At 39.6% G+C, this 20,680-nt stretch overlaps 1 protein-coding gene across 1 annotated transcript; it reads left to right on the top strand.

Annotated features, from left to right (window-relative positions):
• The first annotated feature begins 8,058 nt into the window (after positions 1-8,058).
• Positions 8,059-19,026, top strand: LOC124155205 (cytoskeleton-associated protein 4-like). Its single transcript, XM_046528922.1, has 2 exons — positions 8,059-8,077; positions 18,386-19,026. The coding sequence occupies exons 1-2, from the start codon at positions 8,059-8,061 to the stop codon at positions 19,024-19,026; spliced, it is 660 nt and encodes a 219-aa protein (XP_046384878.1).
• Positions 19,027-20,680: the final 1,654 nt, after the last annotated feature.

Here is a 20,680-nt window from a genome sequence, read left to right as displayed (position 1 = left end):
GCTCCAAATTAATAATGAAAGACACTTTGTTTCTTCCACAAGTTTATAAAAATTTATATTTTTTGCCGGTGTCGGCTATTACACCATTATTATTTTTATTATTGCAGGTGTTTGATAATCGTGTAATAGCCGAAACCGGTAATAAAATAGAAATTTTTGTAAACTTGTGGAAGAAACAAATTGTCTTTCATTACTGACATGATAGTGTTCTAGGTTCGGCTTTAGCATTGGCGTTGTGCCGCTATGCGCATGTGCACTTGTTACCTTATGGCATTGTATTTCCGGTACCATGTAGTAACTTGACTTCTTGTGTCATTATTAATGCTAAGAAAAAAATGCCTTGATATCCTAGATGATTGGAGGATTCTGCGCGAATTTGGGGATCCTTTCACTGATTGTGAGCCACGGCCCCTGCCCCTGTGTGAAACTTGGTTATAACGCGATTTTTTCTATATTTTACGTTCGATGACTCCACTACATACGCATTATTTAACATAAGCCATGGTTATTATGGTTTTCCGGGGTTAAAATGGTGCCCTTCACTTTAGACCTAGGTTATAAAATTCATTCGCTAAAAAAAACTGGAGTAATGGTGAATAAGATAGCGACAAAAAATCTACAGTCCAACACGCACTAATGGTTATAAAACAACAAATCGTGTAAGTCCATTATAAAGTTTCCAAGCTTCCATATTTTGATACTATTGCCGTGTGTTTGATATCATCAGAGACTCGAATCTATAAAAGCGAAGGAAAGGGAGCAACAGTGGGGCGTAGTTGTCCATTATCCTAAATTTGAATGGGAATAAATCGTAGTCCCGTTACTCCACCACGCTAGGTATATTTCCCTTATGAACAGTTTGAATTTTCATGGTCTGTTAATAATTTTCATCGCCGGATATCCTGTATTGCACTGCACTAGAAATGAATCCTACCTTTATATGGTTCCCAACTTGAAATATTTTTTATCCTAGCTATAACCGTATTGCTTGAGTGCGGTATTGCTAAATGTATTATTCCAGTGTGTTAAATGTATTATTAAAGTGAGTTAATTCCGTGATTTTTCTAATTATAATAAAGAACTGGGCCTTGCAGATTCTTTTTCGGATACTCGTTATTTTAATAGTATTTCAGTTTTCATTACGAAAAAAGAATTTTTCCTTCATTAAGGGAAAACGAAGGTCCAGCTTATGGAATTCAACCGATTAAAATTATCTGAAATAATTAAAGAGGGTGACAGGCTGTGTCCGTAGCAGATGCGATGGGCGCGCCTGGGCGCCAATTCCGATTATGTGTCGGCGCGAGAGGTATTTTTGTAAGTAAATCTTCATTAAGTGATACAATAATGAAGCCTACATTATGATGAATTTTAATTAAAATGTGATACATTATTGCTGTCTGCCGCTGGCATTGTAATTTTGCGTCACATTTTTGCTTTGTGCTTCACACTGTTCTTTTTTTTAATGCTCGAGTATCTGTTATTTATTGAATTCATCGTGCCATAACAAAAAATTAAGTGAATTTTAAAGAGGAGAGATTTTTGTTGAACTATTTTGGTTAGCGAAGAAGCTGATTTTTAGTATGAGGGAAGGGAGAAGCTGTGATAAAAACAGTTAGGCCTCATACGACCTATGTAGAATAGTTCCTTTAAGTTTTGAATTATTAATTTTCCTAGGGGGAGCTAAAATTTTGTTGCGTTATTCCTGTTTGCTAAAATGCCAGTCAATTGTAAAGCTGTTGCTCGTGCTCTAATAAACTCCCCTCAGGCAGGGGAAGGCCTTGTAAATATTGCACAATGGATGGGATGATATTTTTTGGAGTTTTTGATTGAGTTTTTCTCAGTAAAAACTTATGGTATCCAATTTTTGTTTTGGTATTATATTTTTTTCTACCTTATCCCGGCAAACCAATTGTACCTACTGGGCCTAAAGTAGCGAAAGAAAGTTTTCTAAATCGCCAGATATAGGGAAAAAGTCCACATAATTGAAGGCCTTAGTGGAAGAACTAAATGAGTGCAACTTTCTGAGAAAATAAGATTAAAACGTACGTATTGAGGATATTTTTGAAGGCATCCGCAGGAGATTGTTTGTAAAGATACAGGTATTATGGGGTCGAGTTCGCGTTGGTCCAATACTTCGAATTTGAGGAATACGTAAAGTATACCTTGTCACAGTTCACAGTTAGTAGTAACCAATGTCTGAAATTGCATGCATTATTGCAAGCAGTATGGTGAAAAATCAAGATGTGTACTCGTAGAAATCGCATTTTCTAGAACGTGGTTATTTCTTGATTTCATGAAATCTCCTGGATGAAATGATAGCGTTTAATCAAACTATTGTTACTTAATGAACGGTGATATTTTACGTGAAACTTCAATGGTTTGTGAATCTTTTTAGGACCTGATTATTAGGAAATATATGCGTTTAATCCCATATGATATGGCAGTCCACTTACACTCTTATTTTATTCTTTTTGGCAGTATTTGGAAGGATACATATCCTGCGAACATTTCTTTTCTGTCATCTACCCATTTGTGAATTAAATTCGAGAAGCCCGGTGCCTTCTCGCGCCCTCTCTACCATGACCGTGGCCGATTAAGTTGTAACTTTTTGAAGTCTTCAGAATACTCTCTGTCTTTTATTTTCTCCCATTCTTCATAAGAATTCCTTTATACCTAATCGGTAAGTCCTTTTGATCTTCATCATCCGTCTTAGGCATCGTATTTCGAATGCTTCCACCCTATATTCCTCTTCTAATGTAAATTCCCTTCCTTCAATGCCAAGAGGCCAGGCGTTAGTTCTAATGAATTGTTTCCTTACAATAAAGCATGCATTTATACCTGTTAACAATCGATAGCTCATTTTTTAGAGTTTGACCGTCGCAAGACCATCTCCTAAGACTATTTCTTTCGTTTCTTGCTTCGTCCACCGCTGATTACTCGGTGTATGACATTTAAACCAACGGGGAGGAAGAACGTGGAGATGGGGGAGGATGACGAGAATAGGGATGGAAAAGTGTCGGTTAGAATCGATTTTTCGAGTGATCGATTTTCCGTCGAAATGAAAATCGCGAATTGAAAAAAAGTTGAAATACGAACAAGAAGATCGATTTAAAGAAAAAAACTGACGATTATTAAAAAAATACGGTATGTACATCTTCTTATATATAAAAATGAATCGCAAAATGTGTTGGTAAGCGCATAACTCAACAACGCCTGGACCAATTTGGCCAATTCTTTTTTTAAAATGTTCGTTGAAGTCCAAGGATGGTTCTTACGGCGAGAAAAAATCGAATAATTGCCGGGAAAACCCTAAAAACAGCCCTTTTCTTTTTCACATACAAACGTTTTCTAACTAAAACGTAGAATCAATTTGAGCTTTATTGCTATTATATAAAGTTCATATTAAATTACAAGCACTCACTGTTATCTAAGAAATGTAGGTGTGTTCCTAACGTCAAAAAGTAAATTTGCACTTTCTTACCGCTATACAAAGTTCAAATTCAATCATATCTATCAAAACAGTGTGCGTGTGTGCGTTGGAGCACAGAATACGTCGTTGGAGGATTTAATGTCGCGTTCCGAAACTAAAAAAAAGTGATCGCGGACCCGACCAAATTGAATAGTCACAAAATATAATAATAACAACTTGGTTGGCTTCGCGATATTATTTCTTTTGTTTTACTTTCGGCAGGCGACAAAAAAAATAAAACATTGGTATGGCTTTAAAGGATTTGACTTCAAGTCATATCAGATTAAAAAAAAAAAACAAATTAAAAAAACAACTGTCAATGTCGATTTGCCGCCTTTGCCGGTGTTGTTTTTCTTGGATTTTCTGTTATACTCTACTGAGTGTGCTTTTGTTTTGTTTGCAGTGTTTTGTTATCTGCCTATGAAAAAAAAAGTTATTGCATGTGACACAATATTTTAATAATGCCTCCTATAAGACGAGGCAATTTAAGTAGAAGAACACGAAATGCTACAAACCAAGCTAATTACCGATCTAATCGTACTGCACAAGAACGTGACGACCGAAATGAACATGAAAGAATTAGGATATCACAAACACGTGAAGCGCGAGCACGACTTTCAACTAATAATCGCGCAAATTTGAATCGAGCTGCTTTCAGTTACGATGTGTCAATTGACTACAGTAACTACCAATGTGTTGTTATTGGTTCTATGAACTCGGTTTGCTCACATTGTAAAGCATTAAAATACAAAAACGAAGCCAATGGATTGTATTGCACAAATGGTAAAGTGAAATTAATACCATTGAATCCACCACCAGAGCCATTGTACTCATTGGTTTCAGGAATAGGAACAGATTCCATACACTTTTTGAAAAATATCCAACAATATAACAATTGCTTTCAAATGACTTCATTTGGGGCAACAAATGTGGTTCGGGAAAATTTTATGCCAACTTTCAAGGTATCTGGATAGAAATCAAGCAGGAGTTATTCCCTGGGCAATCACCCATTGATCGTCATGATATTACAGCCAGAGTCTTTAGACAAAAGTTGAAATCTTTGATGGATTTCATCGTAAAACATCATGTGTTTGGTGAGACACGCTGCTGGATGTATTCTGTGGAGTGGCAGAAACGAGGATTTCCACATGCACACATTTTGATTTGGTTGGTTGAAAAGATAAGGCCAAATGAAGTTGATGCAGTGATATCAGCTGAAATCCCTAATGTACAAGTAGATCCTGGATTGCATGAGGTAGTTATCAAAAACATGATACATGGTCCCTGTGGAACTCTTAATCAAAATTCACCGTGTATGATGGATGGTAAATGTTCGAAACGATATCCACGGACATTAATATCGGAAACAATTACTGGTAATGACGGTTATCCACTGTATCGTCGCCGATCGACAGCAGACAATGGAAGATCAACAATTGTAAAAATAAATCAACAAGATATTGAGATAGATAATCGCTAGATTGTTCCATATTCACCCATTTTATCAAAGACCTTCAAAGCACACATCAATGTTGAATCTTGCCATTCAGTGAAATCTATTAAATACATTTGCAAATATGTAACCAAAGGGAGTGATATGGCTGTGATTGGAATTGGTGCAGAGAATTCCAATGATGAAGTTACTCAATACCTAATAGGCCGCTATGTTAGTAGTAATGAAGCAATTTGGCGAATATTTTCTTTTCCAATTCATGAGAGACACCCTTCTGTTATTCACTTAGCTGTGCATTTAGAAAATGGACAAAGAGTGTGTTTTACAGCAGAGAACGCAGGGCAAAGAGCTGCTCAGCCACCATCTACTACATTAACAAGTTTTTTTGAGACATGTCAAAACGATAATTTTGCACAAACATTGCTATACTCTGAAATGCCAAAATATTATACTTGGAATCAATCCTCAAGGAGATTTATACGACGGAAACAAGGAAAACCAGTACCAGGATACCCAGATATTCCACCGATGCGATTGGTCGAATTTATTCAGTACATCCAAGCAATGATGAATGTTTTTATTTACGACTGCTATTAGTCAATGTACGTGGCCCAACATCATTCCAATATTTACGAACTGTTGATGGTGAATTGTGTGGATCCTACAGAGAAGCCTGTCAACGTTTACAATTGCTAGAAAATGACGCTCATTGGGACCAAACTCTCAGTGATGCTGTAATATCTTCACACGCTCATCAAATACGAACATTGTTTTCTATAATCATATCTACATGCTTCCCATCAAACCCAATTGATTTGTGGATCAAGTACAAAGATTATATGTGTGATGATATTTTGTGTCAAATACGGAATAGAATGGGAAATCCAAATATGCAAATCAGTGAAGAAATTTACAACGAAGCATTGATTTCAATTGAAGACATGTGCTTGATGATGTCAAACAAACTATTAATTCAATTAGGCCTGGCCGCGCCCAATCGTCCAATGCATGAATCTTTTAACCAAGAGTTGCACCGAGAAAAACTGTATGATCTCAACACTTTGAAAGAATTAATTCAAACAAATCTTCCACTGTTGAATGAACAACAGAGGTATGTATTTGATACTCTTATGAAAGTAACAAATGATGAAACTGGGGGGATTTACTTCTTAGATGCACCTGGTGGTACAGGAAAAACGTTTTTGATTTCATTAATATTAGCAACAATTCGCTCACAAAATAAAATTGCACTAGCACTCGCTTCGTCGGGAATCGCAGCAACTTTGCTTGAAGGTGGTCGAACAGCCCATTCAGCACTAAAATTGCCATTAAATATGCAAAGCAATGAAACTCCAACTTGCAACATTTCGAAGAACTCTGCAATGGCAAAGGTTTTGCAGCAATGTCAATTGATCATTTGGGATGAATGCACGATGGCACATAAAAAATTTTTGGAGGCTTTAGACAGAACCTTAAAAGATCTACGGAGCAATCAGAACCGATTTGGTGGTGCAATGATTTTATTAGCAGGAGATTTTCGTCAAACATTGCCAGTGATTCCACGATCAACGCCAGCTGATGAACTCAACGCATGTCTAAAGTCATCCAATTTGTGGAAATATGTCAAAGTACTTCATTTAAGCAAGAATATGCGTGTTGAGTTGCAAAATGACCAATCTGGAAACATATTCTCTAAACGACTCATTGACATTGGTAATGGCAATTTTCCTATTGACATGTTGACTGGATGCATTAACTTTCCTCAAAGTTTTTGTCATTTAACTCAATCAAAAGAAGAACTCATTCAGAAGGTATTTCCAGATGTTGCTCAAAATTACAGAAACCATGATTGGTTAAGCGAACGAGCTATATTGGCAGCCAAAAACATTGATGTAAATGAATTAAATTTCAAAATTCAAGAACAAATTACAGGCGAATCGAGGATATATAAATCAGTTGATTCGGCAACTAACCAAGACGATGTAGTTAACTATCCACCGGAATTTTTAAACTCGCTGGATTTGCCAGGATTGCCACCTCACAATCTTCAATTAAAGGTTGGATCGGTAATTATAATGTTGCGAAATATCAACCAACCGCGCCTTTGCAACGGCACACGATTAGCGATAAAAAACTACTAAACAACGTGATAGAAGCAACTATATTGAAAGGAAAGTATAAAGGAGAAGATGTTCTCATACCGCGCATCCCAATGATTCCGACTGATGTGCCATTTGAGTTTAAACGACTACAGTTTCCAGTGCGGCTTGCTTTTGCTATGACCATAAACAAGTCCCAGGGGCAATCATTAAGTGTTTGTGGTATTAATTTGGAAAACCCATGATTCTCACATGGTCAATTGTATGTTGCCTGTTCCCGTATTGGAAAACCATCAGATTTGTTTGTCTATGCGCCAGGTAATCAAACAAAAAACATCGTTTATCACAAAGCACTACAATGAAAATAGAACTGATTTTTTTTGTTAATAATTATGATTTACATGATTAAAATTACTTACTTTTAAATGCTTATAGTGTTTTATTTAATTATTTTTAATTCACACCGAATTATTACCAGGGTGACGGTTCTGTTCAGGATAATTTTTTGCAAAGAATATAAAAAAGGTAGGAACAAAACACTGCCACATTACAAATTTTTTTGACAGGACGAAGTCTGTCGGGTCAGCTAGTAAAAATATATATATTATTCATTAGATAAAGACTGTAAATACACAGTTCAGCTGCTTGTAAAAATCTGCCTAGAGTGCATGCTTGAATTTTTAGCAATAAATATTTACAAGTACACGCAAATAAAAGTTTTGGGGATCAACGCTTGGAACCATTATGCTTCACTAAAATTTTTGTGAAAGATCAACGGATGAAGATTATCTCTTGTTGATCGAGGGCGTGCCTTTTCAATTTTTGCTGGCCTATGATGAAAGTCTTTCACTCGGGAATTTTTCATAGGCCGGTAGTGATGCTGCTGAGATGAAGCGAAATGTTTAAGGTCGAAGTTGAAAAATCGAGTATGGATCGAAATTCGATGATTATGGCTCGATTTCCTCGATCTGCGTCTATTAAAGCTGAATTTTTCCACTACTAAACGATAAGAGGATGGAAGCGTTTGAGATGGGGGTATGGAGGAGGATAAGGAAGGTAAAGATGGGGATAAAGACAGTTGAGGAGGCTCTAGTCATGGAGGTAGAGGATAGAAAATTTCGGATAATGCAGAAAGTTTGATCAGAGGGGGTCCGGACCCCCCCGGAGTATAAAAGCACAATTAGTTTCCTTCATTAGAAAAAACAAAATATTGAAAAACATGCATTTACAAAACATTTCTTTGACAAATGAAGTTTTTTCGATTATGAATGTTAAAATTAGTTGAAACCCTCTTGTTAGTATTACGGTTTTAAAAAATTTCCACCCCCTGGTTTTGAACCCCCCTCTCCGAACGTAATTCCTGTTTACTCTATTGTAGCCAAGGATGTTGGATAGTCGAGGGAAGAGGAAGAAGAGGGCAGGGGTCAGGGGCGGTCTGGCCATATCGGCTGGTCTGCGATTCCCTAGCTTATTTAGAGGGTCCTCACTACGCTCGTGTCTATCGTGAAGCGCATGTGAAATCTTCTATATTATTTCTACTGTATAGATACCTTTTTCTCAACTTATACGCAACCAAACTCTACAAATGAGCTACCAAAATGCACAGAATTTATCAGAGAACATGCGACCGCACATCTTACTTCCTAAATATTGCTATTGTTTCCTAAAATTGGTTTTTAAATAATAAAAAGAAACAAAAAAAACAAAAACCGGTAAATATTCCTGACATTAACGGCGCACAAACTGATACATTTATTCATTTGCAACAATATCTCGCATTCTTTAAATAACTTTTATCAAAATGCGGCTGATTCCACATTCAAGTCTCCTGTTGATACGTTAGTATGAGTCATCATGTGCGTTTAACAGAGGATAGTGTAATTACTTTCAATGTTGTGTTTAAAGAGGTCCTCTGACCTCAATTTGTACATGAACATTCCAATTAAATTTGTACATAAGACCCTGCCTTTTTTTCTACATTTTAAAATTAGAAACGCGCCTATCCCTCTGTGGATCTGCATTGAAAAGAGCGGGGGAAGCCCGCTTGGAGAGGGCGCAGCACGCTCGTGTGTAATAAAAGAAGACTCAGAGTACTTAAGCCAAAGTATTTTTTCAATTATAAAATTCTGCGTTTTCATTAATTTGCTTTAGTTACAACATACTCAGTGTAAAAAAACACATAAAATATAAACAAAATAATGCTCTCAGAAGATAAAAGAGAGGCTGATGCTTTATTAAAAGGGTTAAGTATTCGAAAAAGGTTATTTTAGAGTTTTTTTTTAGATTTCAGTGAAATTTTAAGGAAAACAAATCGCTAAAAAGATAATAGCACCATAATAAATTATGAAAATTTAATAAGCTGCGAAATTCTAATTTTTTAAATTTTATTTTTATTACGAAATTGCTATTTAAAAAAAACCTTTATCTAGTTTTTAAGAGACTGAATAGCATCAAAATCCATTAATTGCTGGGCATGCATTTCCTTAAATTTTCCGAATGCCCACCGTAATGAGGGCCCCATCATGAGCCCCAGTCGAGGGCCCCCAATCACCCCAGATCGCCCCTGACAGGGCTCATCAATAGAATGTAGACATGTCTTACATCTACATACTACCCCCCCAAGCTGCCTCAATGAGCGTGTGGCGGCAATGTCAAGACACCACCTGTTTACTAATAAAATGGATATTCAAAGGATAGGATATGATGTTATGCCGTATCGAAGAAGGAAATTCAATGTGGGACAAGGAACAGGCGGGGCTGACATGGGAAATATACCATGCTCTACCTACCTTAACCTGTGGTATACCCGTTATAGTAATATGCTCATCGTTGTGTGCTTGCCGTTGCCTCAAATGACCATTTATTTATTTATTCCTGCACCACCGAGCAGGGGCGCAGCGAAGTATTAAGGCTAGGAGGGGTTTTAGGCACAAATAATACTTAAGGGTGTGGGGGTATTGCATACTCGCCAGGGTAAGCAGGAGTGGCGAAGGCCATCCTTTAGAAAATTTTTAAGAATAATGGTTCAAAATGGCGAGTTTTACGGCCTTCTGATGGATATTTGATTAATCCTTACACTATTCTATAAGTAATACTGATCCAAATAAGTAAAATGGATTAAACTTAAAAATTTCTCTGAGCTCTGGGGGGGGGGGGTTTAACCCCCAAAACCCCCCCTCGCTGCGCCACTGTCACCGAATACCACACCATTGGCCGTTTTACATCTTGTTCTTTAACTTAACAATCAAACGTACTCGAAAATCCATGCCCTGGGTAGGGGCAAGCTACCCAGATGAGACTCGAATCCGTGACCTTTTATGTGGCAGGCAGGGACTTTAATCCACCGCCATCGAGGCCGGCGGGGTAGTGTCTCTACATTAGTCCTCCTCGACCCCTTTGTAGGCGTGTCATATTTCACTTTCCATTTATACTTACCCTGCAGCGAGGTGGGAGGGATCGGAGAGTATGAATTGGAAGAAGATGTGAAGGGCAGTAATAAAATCTTGGGGCTAACCGTATTTGGTAACACTTGGTGGAAACGTTCATTAAAAAAATTATGTCCTTCAGTTATGTCATTCATTTTATGATTTTTCTTTTGAACTTATTCATGAGTTACTCACAAATCTCCATCGATTCACTCGTTAAAATTCGTACACTTTCGTGGAGAATTTTGACGATGAGTTTTTCATGGGTTTCCGACTGGTTGAAGGCGTTGAAGAACGTTTCACGCCTTCACCCCGTTGGAAACTAGTGTAAACTAAATTATCTCCGTTAATCATTCAATTTTTGTCCTTATTACAAGACAGGCGTCATGTTCTTTCGAATTTCGAGGGAAGAAGTTAGACGTATCGGTTGTGCCGTACATTTTGTTTATTTTCTTTATTATCGCAACTCTCTCCCCTAATGATTTATTTGTTGGGAGCCATAGTTTTTTTTTAACATTTTGAATGTGCATATTAATTTCTGACTTCGGAAGCCATGTGTTTTTAGTATATTTAATTTATCGAATCCGTTTAAATATTCTTTCTTGCAAGCTTGAAAGAGCTTATGCGACTAACATTGTCACTCCCCTATTTTGTGATTTGTTTTTTGAGGGCTTTAAGTGTACTCATTACGAATCGTTCAGTAACTTAATGCAAGTCCTGTGTCCTGAGGTCCTACAGCCTATTGATAGTTTTGAAGTTTTTTTTTAATTCCATTAATGAGTACCTAGTTTAAAAGGATATATGCATCTAAATATTACTCTGCGATGGCTTCCTTTGGGTTTTGAGCACTTTTTCTCACCATCCTTCATCTCTTTAGCATGTCCCCCTCCTCTCTCGAGTACTATTCTCTAGAAAAAAAGACACATCTTTCTCCCCTCTCCACGTTCCTACTCTCAATTCCTCCCCTCCATCTATTCTGATGTCCAGGTGGGAGGATGGCGAGAGAATTAACTTGGAGGTGGTGGGGAGAGGAGAATTTTTTTTGGGGGGGGGGGTTAAAAGGGGTAAACGCGGGAGGAGGAGGGGTCAACAAAGAGTGGTTCCGTGTGCATGTGTGGGTAGGCCTGCTCCCTGTATGAGGCAGGGGTTGGAAGATGAGAGCTGGGGATGGAGGGAGAGAGTAAAAGGGTTTCGGTGGCGTGTCGAGTAAACCCGTTGGAGGATTACGAAGCTTTTATACATATATATTTTTTTATATCTCGTCCAAGCGAGTGTGAGTGACTTGGCAAGAGGAAGAGGTGTAGGGAGAGGGATGTAGTTGGTGGGATACTATGAGGAGTTGGGGTCGAGATTTTGAATACATGACGGGGGTGGTGCGGAAAAGGAAGCTGGGAAATTGAAAGAGGATTACAGAGATTCGGGCATTAGGCAGTGGGACTCCGCGCGGAATGGGGAACTAGTTGAGGAATTCCCGTGCGCCGAGAGATTGAGAAGGAAGTATATTACGAACCGCCCGGCCAGGATACGATTAAATTTTGGAAAAATAAATCATTCCATTCATCCATGATGATTCCGGGTATCTTGCAATTACCTGCTCGAATTTTTATTTTTCGTCATAGCGGAAGAAGTTCATGTCTACTATTCAGGGTCACGAAACTTTTTTTGTCTGTCGTGAAAGAGTGCTTCCAATCTTGAAGGCCACGGTTAAAATTTCGTTGGTAACGATAATTACATCTCGAGACATGATGGCCCGATGAAAACAATCGTCGAGGGACAAGTAAATGGCAAGAACGGCAAAGGAATACATCGAATGAAATTCATGGAACAGGTAAAGAAGGATGGGAAATAGAAGAAATACATAGTTGTAAAAAGATTTGCTATTTAGAGAATTGACTGGAGAGCGTCAAACAAATCTTAGGGTTGTTCATCAGTGATGATGATGGGCGTTAATTATTACTGCCTGAATAAATGTTATGTGGAGGGCTCTACAAATGCGACCGATGTCCTTCGGATGGGACATTAATCTGGGCTCCAACTGGCGGGCCAATGAATAAGTAGTTACAAAATTCGTCATCATAGTGAGGTATTTTATTCGTTGCAGCGTTACGATTCAAGAGTCAAGGTTCAGGCTACAGCTCTTCTTAGCAATTTCGTGGAGATGAGGCTAATTTATCCTGGTTTTGATCCACCCTTTATTCCCTTTTCTCAGTGACTCAGATAGACGGCTGTCAGTCGCCTCATATTTTTCCCTGCCAGTCTGTCAATCCCTCCCTCTGCGGTAAAACCCATTGATATTCTTTGCTAAATGAAATTCAAGTTTTCCATCCGTTTTTGGTATTATTTCTATGGGTAAAGGTTTGAATTACTCCAGATGGTATAATAAATGTATAATTTATTTTTGTTTGTAAGACATACATTTGCTGTTCTGAAATAATAACGAAAAATAGAATTTAGTTCTTTCTCGGCGAAAGAGAGAGATGAATTCATCTCGGGTTTCCAACCGGGTCTGGACTTCTTTGCCAACGTTTCATTGGCTGATTCCGCCATCGTTTCCAGGGCGTCGATACTTTCGAAACACCGAGATGAATATAATCTTGCAATATTCGACGGTTTCCATTGCTTATGACGATAAGTAATTAGCAGTTGGATCACCATCGTTTAATGAAGCCCATTCCTGGAACAAAGTTTGTCATATCCATGAAAACGTCAACATATTCACCACTTACTCAGCTTCATCGACTGACGACGACAATAAATAGGCTTTCCTAGCTTTATTTTCTGGATAATTGGTTTGAAAATGAGAATTATACACAGGTTATTATGGAAATTCTTGTCTTAGCATACGACAAATGTTTATTAATGCTGGAATTTATTTGGAGTGCTCACAAAAACTGATATAATGTGTGTTTTATCTTAAGGATAGTCAAAGCATTGCATGAAACAAGTGACTTTATACGCACTCACGCGCACGGGTGCGAAGTTATGTACACTAAGGATAAACTTCGCCGTGAATAATATTTGTCTTCCGGAATACCATACCGGAATGCCAAATATGTTTTCATGACAAACTTCATCCTTGGTGTATATTACCACAGGATGATGATAAAAATGAAATTTAGGCTCGTCACTTGACTACTTGTTGAGTTGTTCGCAAATTTGTGCATAAATTGAAGTAAAGTCATTTTAGTTACATTAAAATGGCTGTAAGGTTGCCTCAAATTTCATGAAAATGTGTTAAATGATAGATAGTCGGGTTGAAATTTTCCAATTCTTTACCCTTATGCCCTTAATTTTACCCTGGATGGATGACGTCTATGATGATAAAACATTTTTCTAAATGATGGAGGTGAAAAGTACTTGAATAATACATCCGCGAACTTATCTCCTGAAGATCTTTTTTGAATTGTGGGTGAAGGTGTATTATCAAGACAATTATTTTTCCCATCCGGCTTCCTTAAATGCGAAAAATATCTTCTAATCCAGTAATTAATTTATCACGAAGACACCAAGTTTTTAACTCAAATAATTTTAATGTTGATTCTTGGAAGGGAATATGAAGTGGTGATCATATGAAATCAAAATTTTCAGAGATTTCCGGCAATATGAGATGAAGACACTTTTTTGCATAATAAAGTTTTTTGTTTTTTCAGCGTATATTTTTACAATGCATACGATCTCGTATTGGCAGTGATCCTATAAAATTTGAACTTCACGAGGAACCTATAGAGATTAAATTTCATTTTCCATGGGTTATAACATAAGCTATAGATTGCGATGCACGATTGTTCGGAGGAGGGTATTGGAACTGAAAATAGACTTAGATATATAGTATTGGCATCGATGAATGCAATCTGCGAGTCGGTGGATTATTCTTATGGGCAATGAAATGGATCAAGGATTATTGATTTTCCTCTTATTGTTAGCTAGAGTGATGAATTTAATTTAAGACTCACTGTCTTTTATTCGCCTATTTTATGTCGCTTATTTTAATGCAATTCAGATTCCCTTGCTGTAAGGGAATCCCGCTATAGGACTCGCTTGACCTATTGTCCTAGCAAATTGGTTATTAATGAGTGAAAAAAAATCTCTTTGTCGATTCAATGATGTCATTATGTATGTTACCGAAACGATTAAAATTATACCCTTTAAAAATATTCCAGCACTGGGAAGCATTACATGCGGGCAAAAATCACTTGCACCTCAAATTGGCTGTACACGCCAATAATTCGTAGTTTAATATTCATCGGGTTCTATGTATTTATAAACTGTTTAGTGGTTCTCTCATGCTTAAAAATGTAGCGAAGCGTCAAAATTATATAGGCAATATCTCATTGTATCTTGTCTGTACTAAATTAATCGAGATGTAATCAATGAGAACCTAATTATGACGATAATTCGGTGACAGCCGGGGTTGTTAATATAATTTTTGTTTTCTAATTTTAGCGGTAATAGAGGTAAAATTTAATTTTGTTGTCAAATTTTGTGACAATTTTGAGTAGTTAACAGTTTATGAAGAAGATTTAAAAAAATATATTAATTGCGGATTTCGCATCTTTACTCATGGATGTGTAATAGGGTAGTTTCCTTCATCAAATAAAACGAAAGGCATTGATTGCGATTCGTTACCCACCATTAGTGTATTGATAATATAAAAATTATTTGGTTTTAGAAATACCAGTTTAGACGAATTGCAATGGTCAATTTTATCCTCATTAGAAAAAGGCCAGATTGGCGCCCATGCGATGCCACTCCACGTTACGTCACAGGGACTTAGATGCTATACGAGTAGATAGGAGTTTTATATCATCTGAGATTACCAATGCATGCATGTGGCACAGAGCTCAGGGAAACATTTCTTAATAATCGCCTATTAAAATTGCCTATGGTCGGAAAGTGTCCTTCGTTTGATAAGGTATTAATAATCCTTGTTTAAGTCAAGCGCTACCAGCTAGCAGGGTACTCTGCTACCTGCTAGCATCCTGCGTCTTATCAGCGCTCAATGCCTCGCCCCAAGGTCACCTCACTTGCGGCAGCGGGAACCAGAACGACGTCACACGGACTTTTCCCGGCATTCATACTTACGCGTCGCGTTTTCGCGCGCTTGAAATTTTTCACTTTTCATTTAATCGCAAAAAATAGATATCGTAATTTAAAAATCAAAAGCGTGAAATACGTACTCCAGGAGTAATAATCTTTCGATTTAGGCAATAAAAAATAATAGGAAACCACCCTATTGCGTGGTACCGTTAGATCGCTCAAGTAGGTGGGCGGTAAGAGTGTTGATTTCCTAAACTTTTGTGAATACATAGGGAGTAAAAAAACTACCTGATTGAAAGTTTCATTTTAGTTTGCCGGTTGGCAACGATTGTGAAAATATGGATATTAAAAAAACAACGAGATTAACGTTTGTTTATTTTAATGTAACCGTTTGGAATGATATAAGTACAGAATGAGTATTGAGAATCATATACGCAAGGGTATCAATTGTTCGCATCGATACAAAGCAGCATTGATTATGCTATCGATACTCGCAGGTTTGTAATTAGCCACGCGTTTTGTCTGGCATCGGTGGTGGTTCGCCCAAGGCGGCGCGACGTCTGCGTGAGCGACGGGGACGATTGACCGAAGCTTGAACCTTCCAGCTCGCGAGAAGGGGCTTTCGTTCCCTCTTGGACTCCCGAACTGTAGGGCGCGAGGTAGGTTGCGCCACCAAGCGGCGAATTTCAGAACTCGGTGCGCGCCGCCGTGGTACACCCGAGTCGGTAGGAAAAAAAGCACAGGGGGTTGGAGTGGGGGTAAGTGGGCGACTTGGTTGTGGAGGAAGGGGCGGTAAAGAAGGGGAGGCAAGGGAACGTTCAAGCGAGGGAACGGAGCGAGCGAACGCTGAAGTGGACTTCAGTCTCCTAAAGCCGAAGCGAGGGGCAAGGTCTGCGCGATCTCTCTCCGGGCCGCTATCATACCCTTCCTTCTCTTTCTCTCTTATCTCCCGTGTATTTTCTCCGACTGGCGGTCTTTTGGATTGTAAAAGACCAATTTTGCCGGGCAGTGATTTTCAGGGAAAAACTCCAAATACGTGTGTCAGTGTACTCCTAGGGTGACAGGAAGAATTCAGTCTCTTTTTTTTGGATGGACGTCGAATTTTTCCTCCGTTTGATCGAAAATTGTAAGATCTTTTTTCAAAGGTGACAGTGGATGGATTACGCCGAACCATTAGTGACGGTCGACACGAGACCGAGTGCTTTGTGTGTGAGTGCGTGAGTGAATGATTGTGTGTTGCTGGTGTGTTTGGGTGTATGTCTGCCCGTACTAACGCCCGCGTGTTCGTGCCAGGAAAATAATAATTAATCCGGAAAACAATCGGCATATTTGCTGTACGTCTAGTGTGTGTTTAATTGTGAGGTGCACGTCTGTTTGGAAGAATATTAGGCTCGTCTTCCCCGGTCTCATATTCCCTTGTTTATGTCCAGTGGTCAGCTTGTTCAGCTGTCAACAAGATGCTTGACAAGTCTTTGTGACTCGTCATATTCTAGAGGCAGGATACCTTTGTGGTGATTCGAGGAAAATTTTCTCCCGAATTCTGCTGTGTTTACAGTGTGTCAGTCGGAGAGGAATTTGAAAATTTTCTTTACAGTGCTTATTCCTAGAGAAGGATACATTGTCTTAACATCTCCAGGAATTCTTAGGACACCCCTGTGCTTGATTAATAATTTCTCGCATACGCGATTTGAGTTGTTTACGTGCTAAGATAAATCGTGAAAAGCGACCGCTGGAAAATTTTCCGTGCTGAAAAGTGAAATTTGTGACCTAAGTGACGTGTATGCTGAATATCCTGTGCCACAAAAACCAAAACAAAATCGGAAACAGCCAAACACTCACGCACACATTCACGAAAACTTAATTTGAAACTGACACAAACTTGAGACAAGGAAACAGATTAAACTTCATTAATCTCCGCAAACAGCGGATGAAAAAAAGAGAAGTTGAATTAAATACGAAATCTCTCTTTCTTGCCATCGAAATTATAATAAAATCGGAAGCTGAATTTCCATTGTCATCGTGAGAAAACTTTTTCCGGAGCAAAAATCTCGATACGGTGACGTATGTTTATAATAAAACGTCGTAAGTTCCCCTGTCCTATGCTGAAGGCAGCTTCCGATCGGAGAAGAAAATTACGCGCTTGAAACAGCGTGGAGTCGAGAAGTACCTACCGGCCGATCAACAGGCATCTCCCGCCAGGCTGTGACGCTACTCTTGATCTCGAGGGAATAACACCCCATTTAATCTTGGAAAACACTTCTTGAGAAGGAAAAAACGCCAATTATCAAAGTAATCATCTGATGATCATAGAATCTTTTCATAGAATCGAGTAACTTCATTGCAAGAAGTAAAGAGATACTTTGGCGGCATTTAAAAGTGGATGAAAATAACACGATCGCGCCCTGCAGCTACCCTTGCTCCTTAGATTTAAATTTGAAAAAAGGAGATAAATTTCGCAGTAAGAGGCTTATCAAATGAACCATAATCTGCGTGGAGGACCAAAGTCACGTGACACCTCTTACTAAATTGAATACTTGAGGGTGAGAAACGCAACCCCGGCCAATGCTCGAGTGGTGATAACTTACTTCTTCGCATCTGTACTCGGTTGTGTCCACCTTTACTCCTCCCAACCATTAAGTAATCAAAGTTGGAGGAAAGGATACCGACCGCTCAGTCTTTCGCGGAGAGAGATCATCATCACCGCCTTCCTCCCTCGTTCTCTCCGCCGCGGGAAAGTCGACTCCGCGGGCTGGAGTCGTCCCGGCCGCCGACGGCCCTTCCACCCCTCGGCGAGCGACTTGAGCGAGAAGCCGTCCGCCTCCCCTGTGAGCGGGGAGGCCGGGCCGCGGCATCGGTCCAAGTGCCGCGCTGTCTCACCCACGCGCCCCCACCCGGCTCTTAGCCGCGAGGATTGGGTCTCTTCTGTCCAGGGCCACCGCGGGCTCAGCGGGGGGCGGGGAAGAAGAGTTGGTGACCTCCTCGGCCGAGTTCTCCTCAGCCAGACCTCCCCCTTACACCCCGTTCCCTGCCCCCCACCAACAACACATCCCCACCGTATTACCACCGCCGCCACCTCCCCATCCGTCCCTGCACCCTTCGTCAGCGCCCTCGTCCCATCAGCAGAGCGTCTTGGTGGTGCGGGCGGACGGTCCGTGCACTTGCTGTTCCGTCGTCTCGGCGGTTCCCGGTCCTTCGGCGGCTGTGGCGGCTGCGGCGCATAGGACGACATCCTCACCCACCTGCCGTCGTCGGTCGGGCAGGGCAGAGATGGGCGCGGCGGCCGTGTTAGCATGGCTGGCCGTCGCCGCCTGGCTGTGCCGCGGCGGGAGCGGCGGCGGCAGCGGCGGGGGCGGCGCCCCGTCAGTCCCCGTGCCCCCGGCCCCGCCCTCCTCGGCGGTCGCCTTAGCGCCCGCGGTCGCCTCCATGCCGAGGCTGTCCCGCTGCCCTTGGCCTTGTTCCTGCTCTCATCTCTCCGTCGACTGCTCGCACAGGGGACTCGCACAGGTGCCCAGGAATCTCCCACCGGAGGCGGAAAGAATGTGAGTCGGGATTTTTCTGCTCATCTCCCCTTCCTCGTTCCGTCTCGAAGTTTTTAGGGAATCTTGAGCACCGTATGCAATCGTATCAAGCTTCACTTAGAGAAAATTTGTTTAATACAAATTTAAAAAAGTAAAAAATGGTGTAACTTAGCCGAACTAAATATTTGATGAAACACCCGACGAGTACCTCTGCCTTTCTCCTATGTGCGCCATTGTCAAGGCAATAAAAACAATAAATCAATAAAAGGAAAGGCAATAAAAAACAATAAAACAATAAATCATAGTCCGTTTGGTTAATAAATATTTTTGTGGAAACTTAAACAGCCGTTATACTTTTAGACATTGTGTTAATCGCAGTTTCTCATTTGCGGTGTTGTAAGTTTTACAGCTATTAAGTCCAAAATCGCATGAATGGTTCAAATCAAATGACATCAAATTATGTTTCCCTTAGTTATTTTACCATTCGCATAAGCGCACACGAAGTGATGGTGCTAAAAACATGACCATCCAAAGTTGTCCAAGTACTGTCCAAGTAACGACGTGCGAGCAATCACCACTTTTTCGTTTGCGTACGATGTTGAATACAATCGGAATGAGGAGGCGCATGTGTTCTCCCAGATCGTATTATGGATATGTTATATTCATAATGCACCACTCACAAAATAATGGATTATGTGTTTTGCGTACATTAGACAAGGATTTGAAATTACATACTGTGACGACCTAAATAGGTGCAAAATATTTAATTACTTACTTCCTTCCTTTGATATAAATTTGTAAACCCGAAACAATTTAGATCACGAACATTAAGATTGCGAAAATGTAGAATAATCGTTTCTGATACCTACTCCGCAATCCTTCGGGGAAAACTACCTTCCGAATGAGTTTTGAAGTTACTAAGCGGAGTACATAGTAAACATTTTTTTGTCAGTAAACCTGAAATGGGTGCTTATGACAGCTCTACGTTTTGCAACCATTCTCGAGACTTATGTGGAAATGACTGGCTACTGATTCTTGCTCAGTGAACACACTTCAATATTCTTGTTGGTTTGGTTGTATTGAATAACTCAGTCCCTTGTCGTTGCGTGTGATCTACATATTGAGAAACAGATGATCAGAATGCATATTCGTTATTTTTTCTATAAAATTGAGGGCACTTTTTGGCTGCATAAATATTTATAGAAGAATGGAAGATTTTCTTCGGTTAAAAAATATGAATGCATGAGGATTAAGTATTATGAAATTACGGGGATCGTGTAACGATTTCCCCTGTCTTTGAGGGGTAATCCACTAATTGATACGTACTTATCTTTTACGAATTGTTATAAAGTATACTTTTCAGTGTGCTGTATTCAATGCGATAACATGGTTATCCGAAATCACAGGGCTAACTGGAATGGAAGAGCTCCAACGAGGTGTGGCTCGCCAACGAGAGGAGGCGGCAACATCCTAATTGAAGATAATAGGTTTGCTTTGGAGGCGATTCCTAACTTTTATCAGAGAAACCCATTCTGAAAATTAATCCATGCATTGTTCTTGCAGTACTGACGAAAGAGATGAATTTATCTATTTTGAAACAATTTAGTCAGGTCCTTTGAGATCCAATTGTTCTTCTACATATTAATTTCATTATCATTTCGTTATCATTTTTGACCGCC

The sequence above is a fragment of the Ischnura elegans genome, chromosome 3, assembly GCF_921293095.1.
Source record: "Ischnura elegans chromosome 3, ioIscEleg1.1, whole genome shotgun sequence".
NCBI classification, from domain to species: domain Eukaryota; kingdom Metazoa; phylum Arthropoda; class Insecta; order Odonata; family Coenagrionidae; genus Ischnura; species Ischnura elegans.
This window is presented reverse-complemented; position numbering and strand designations above follow the sequence as displayed.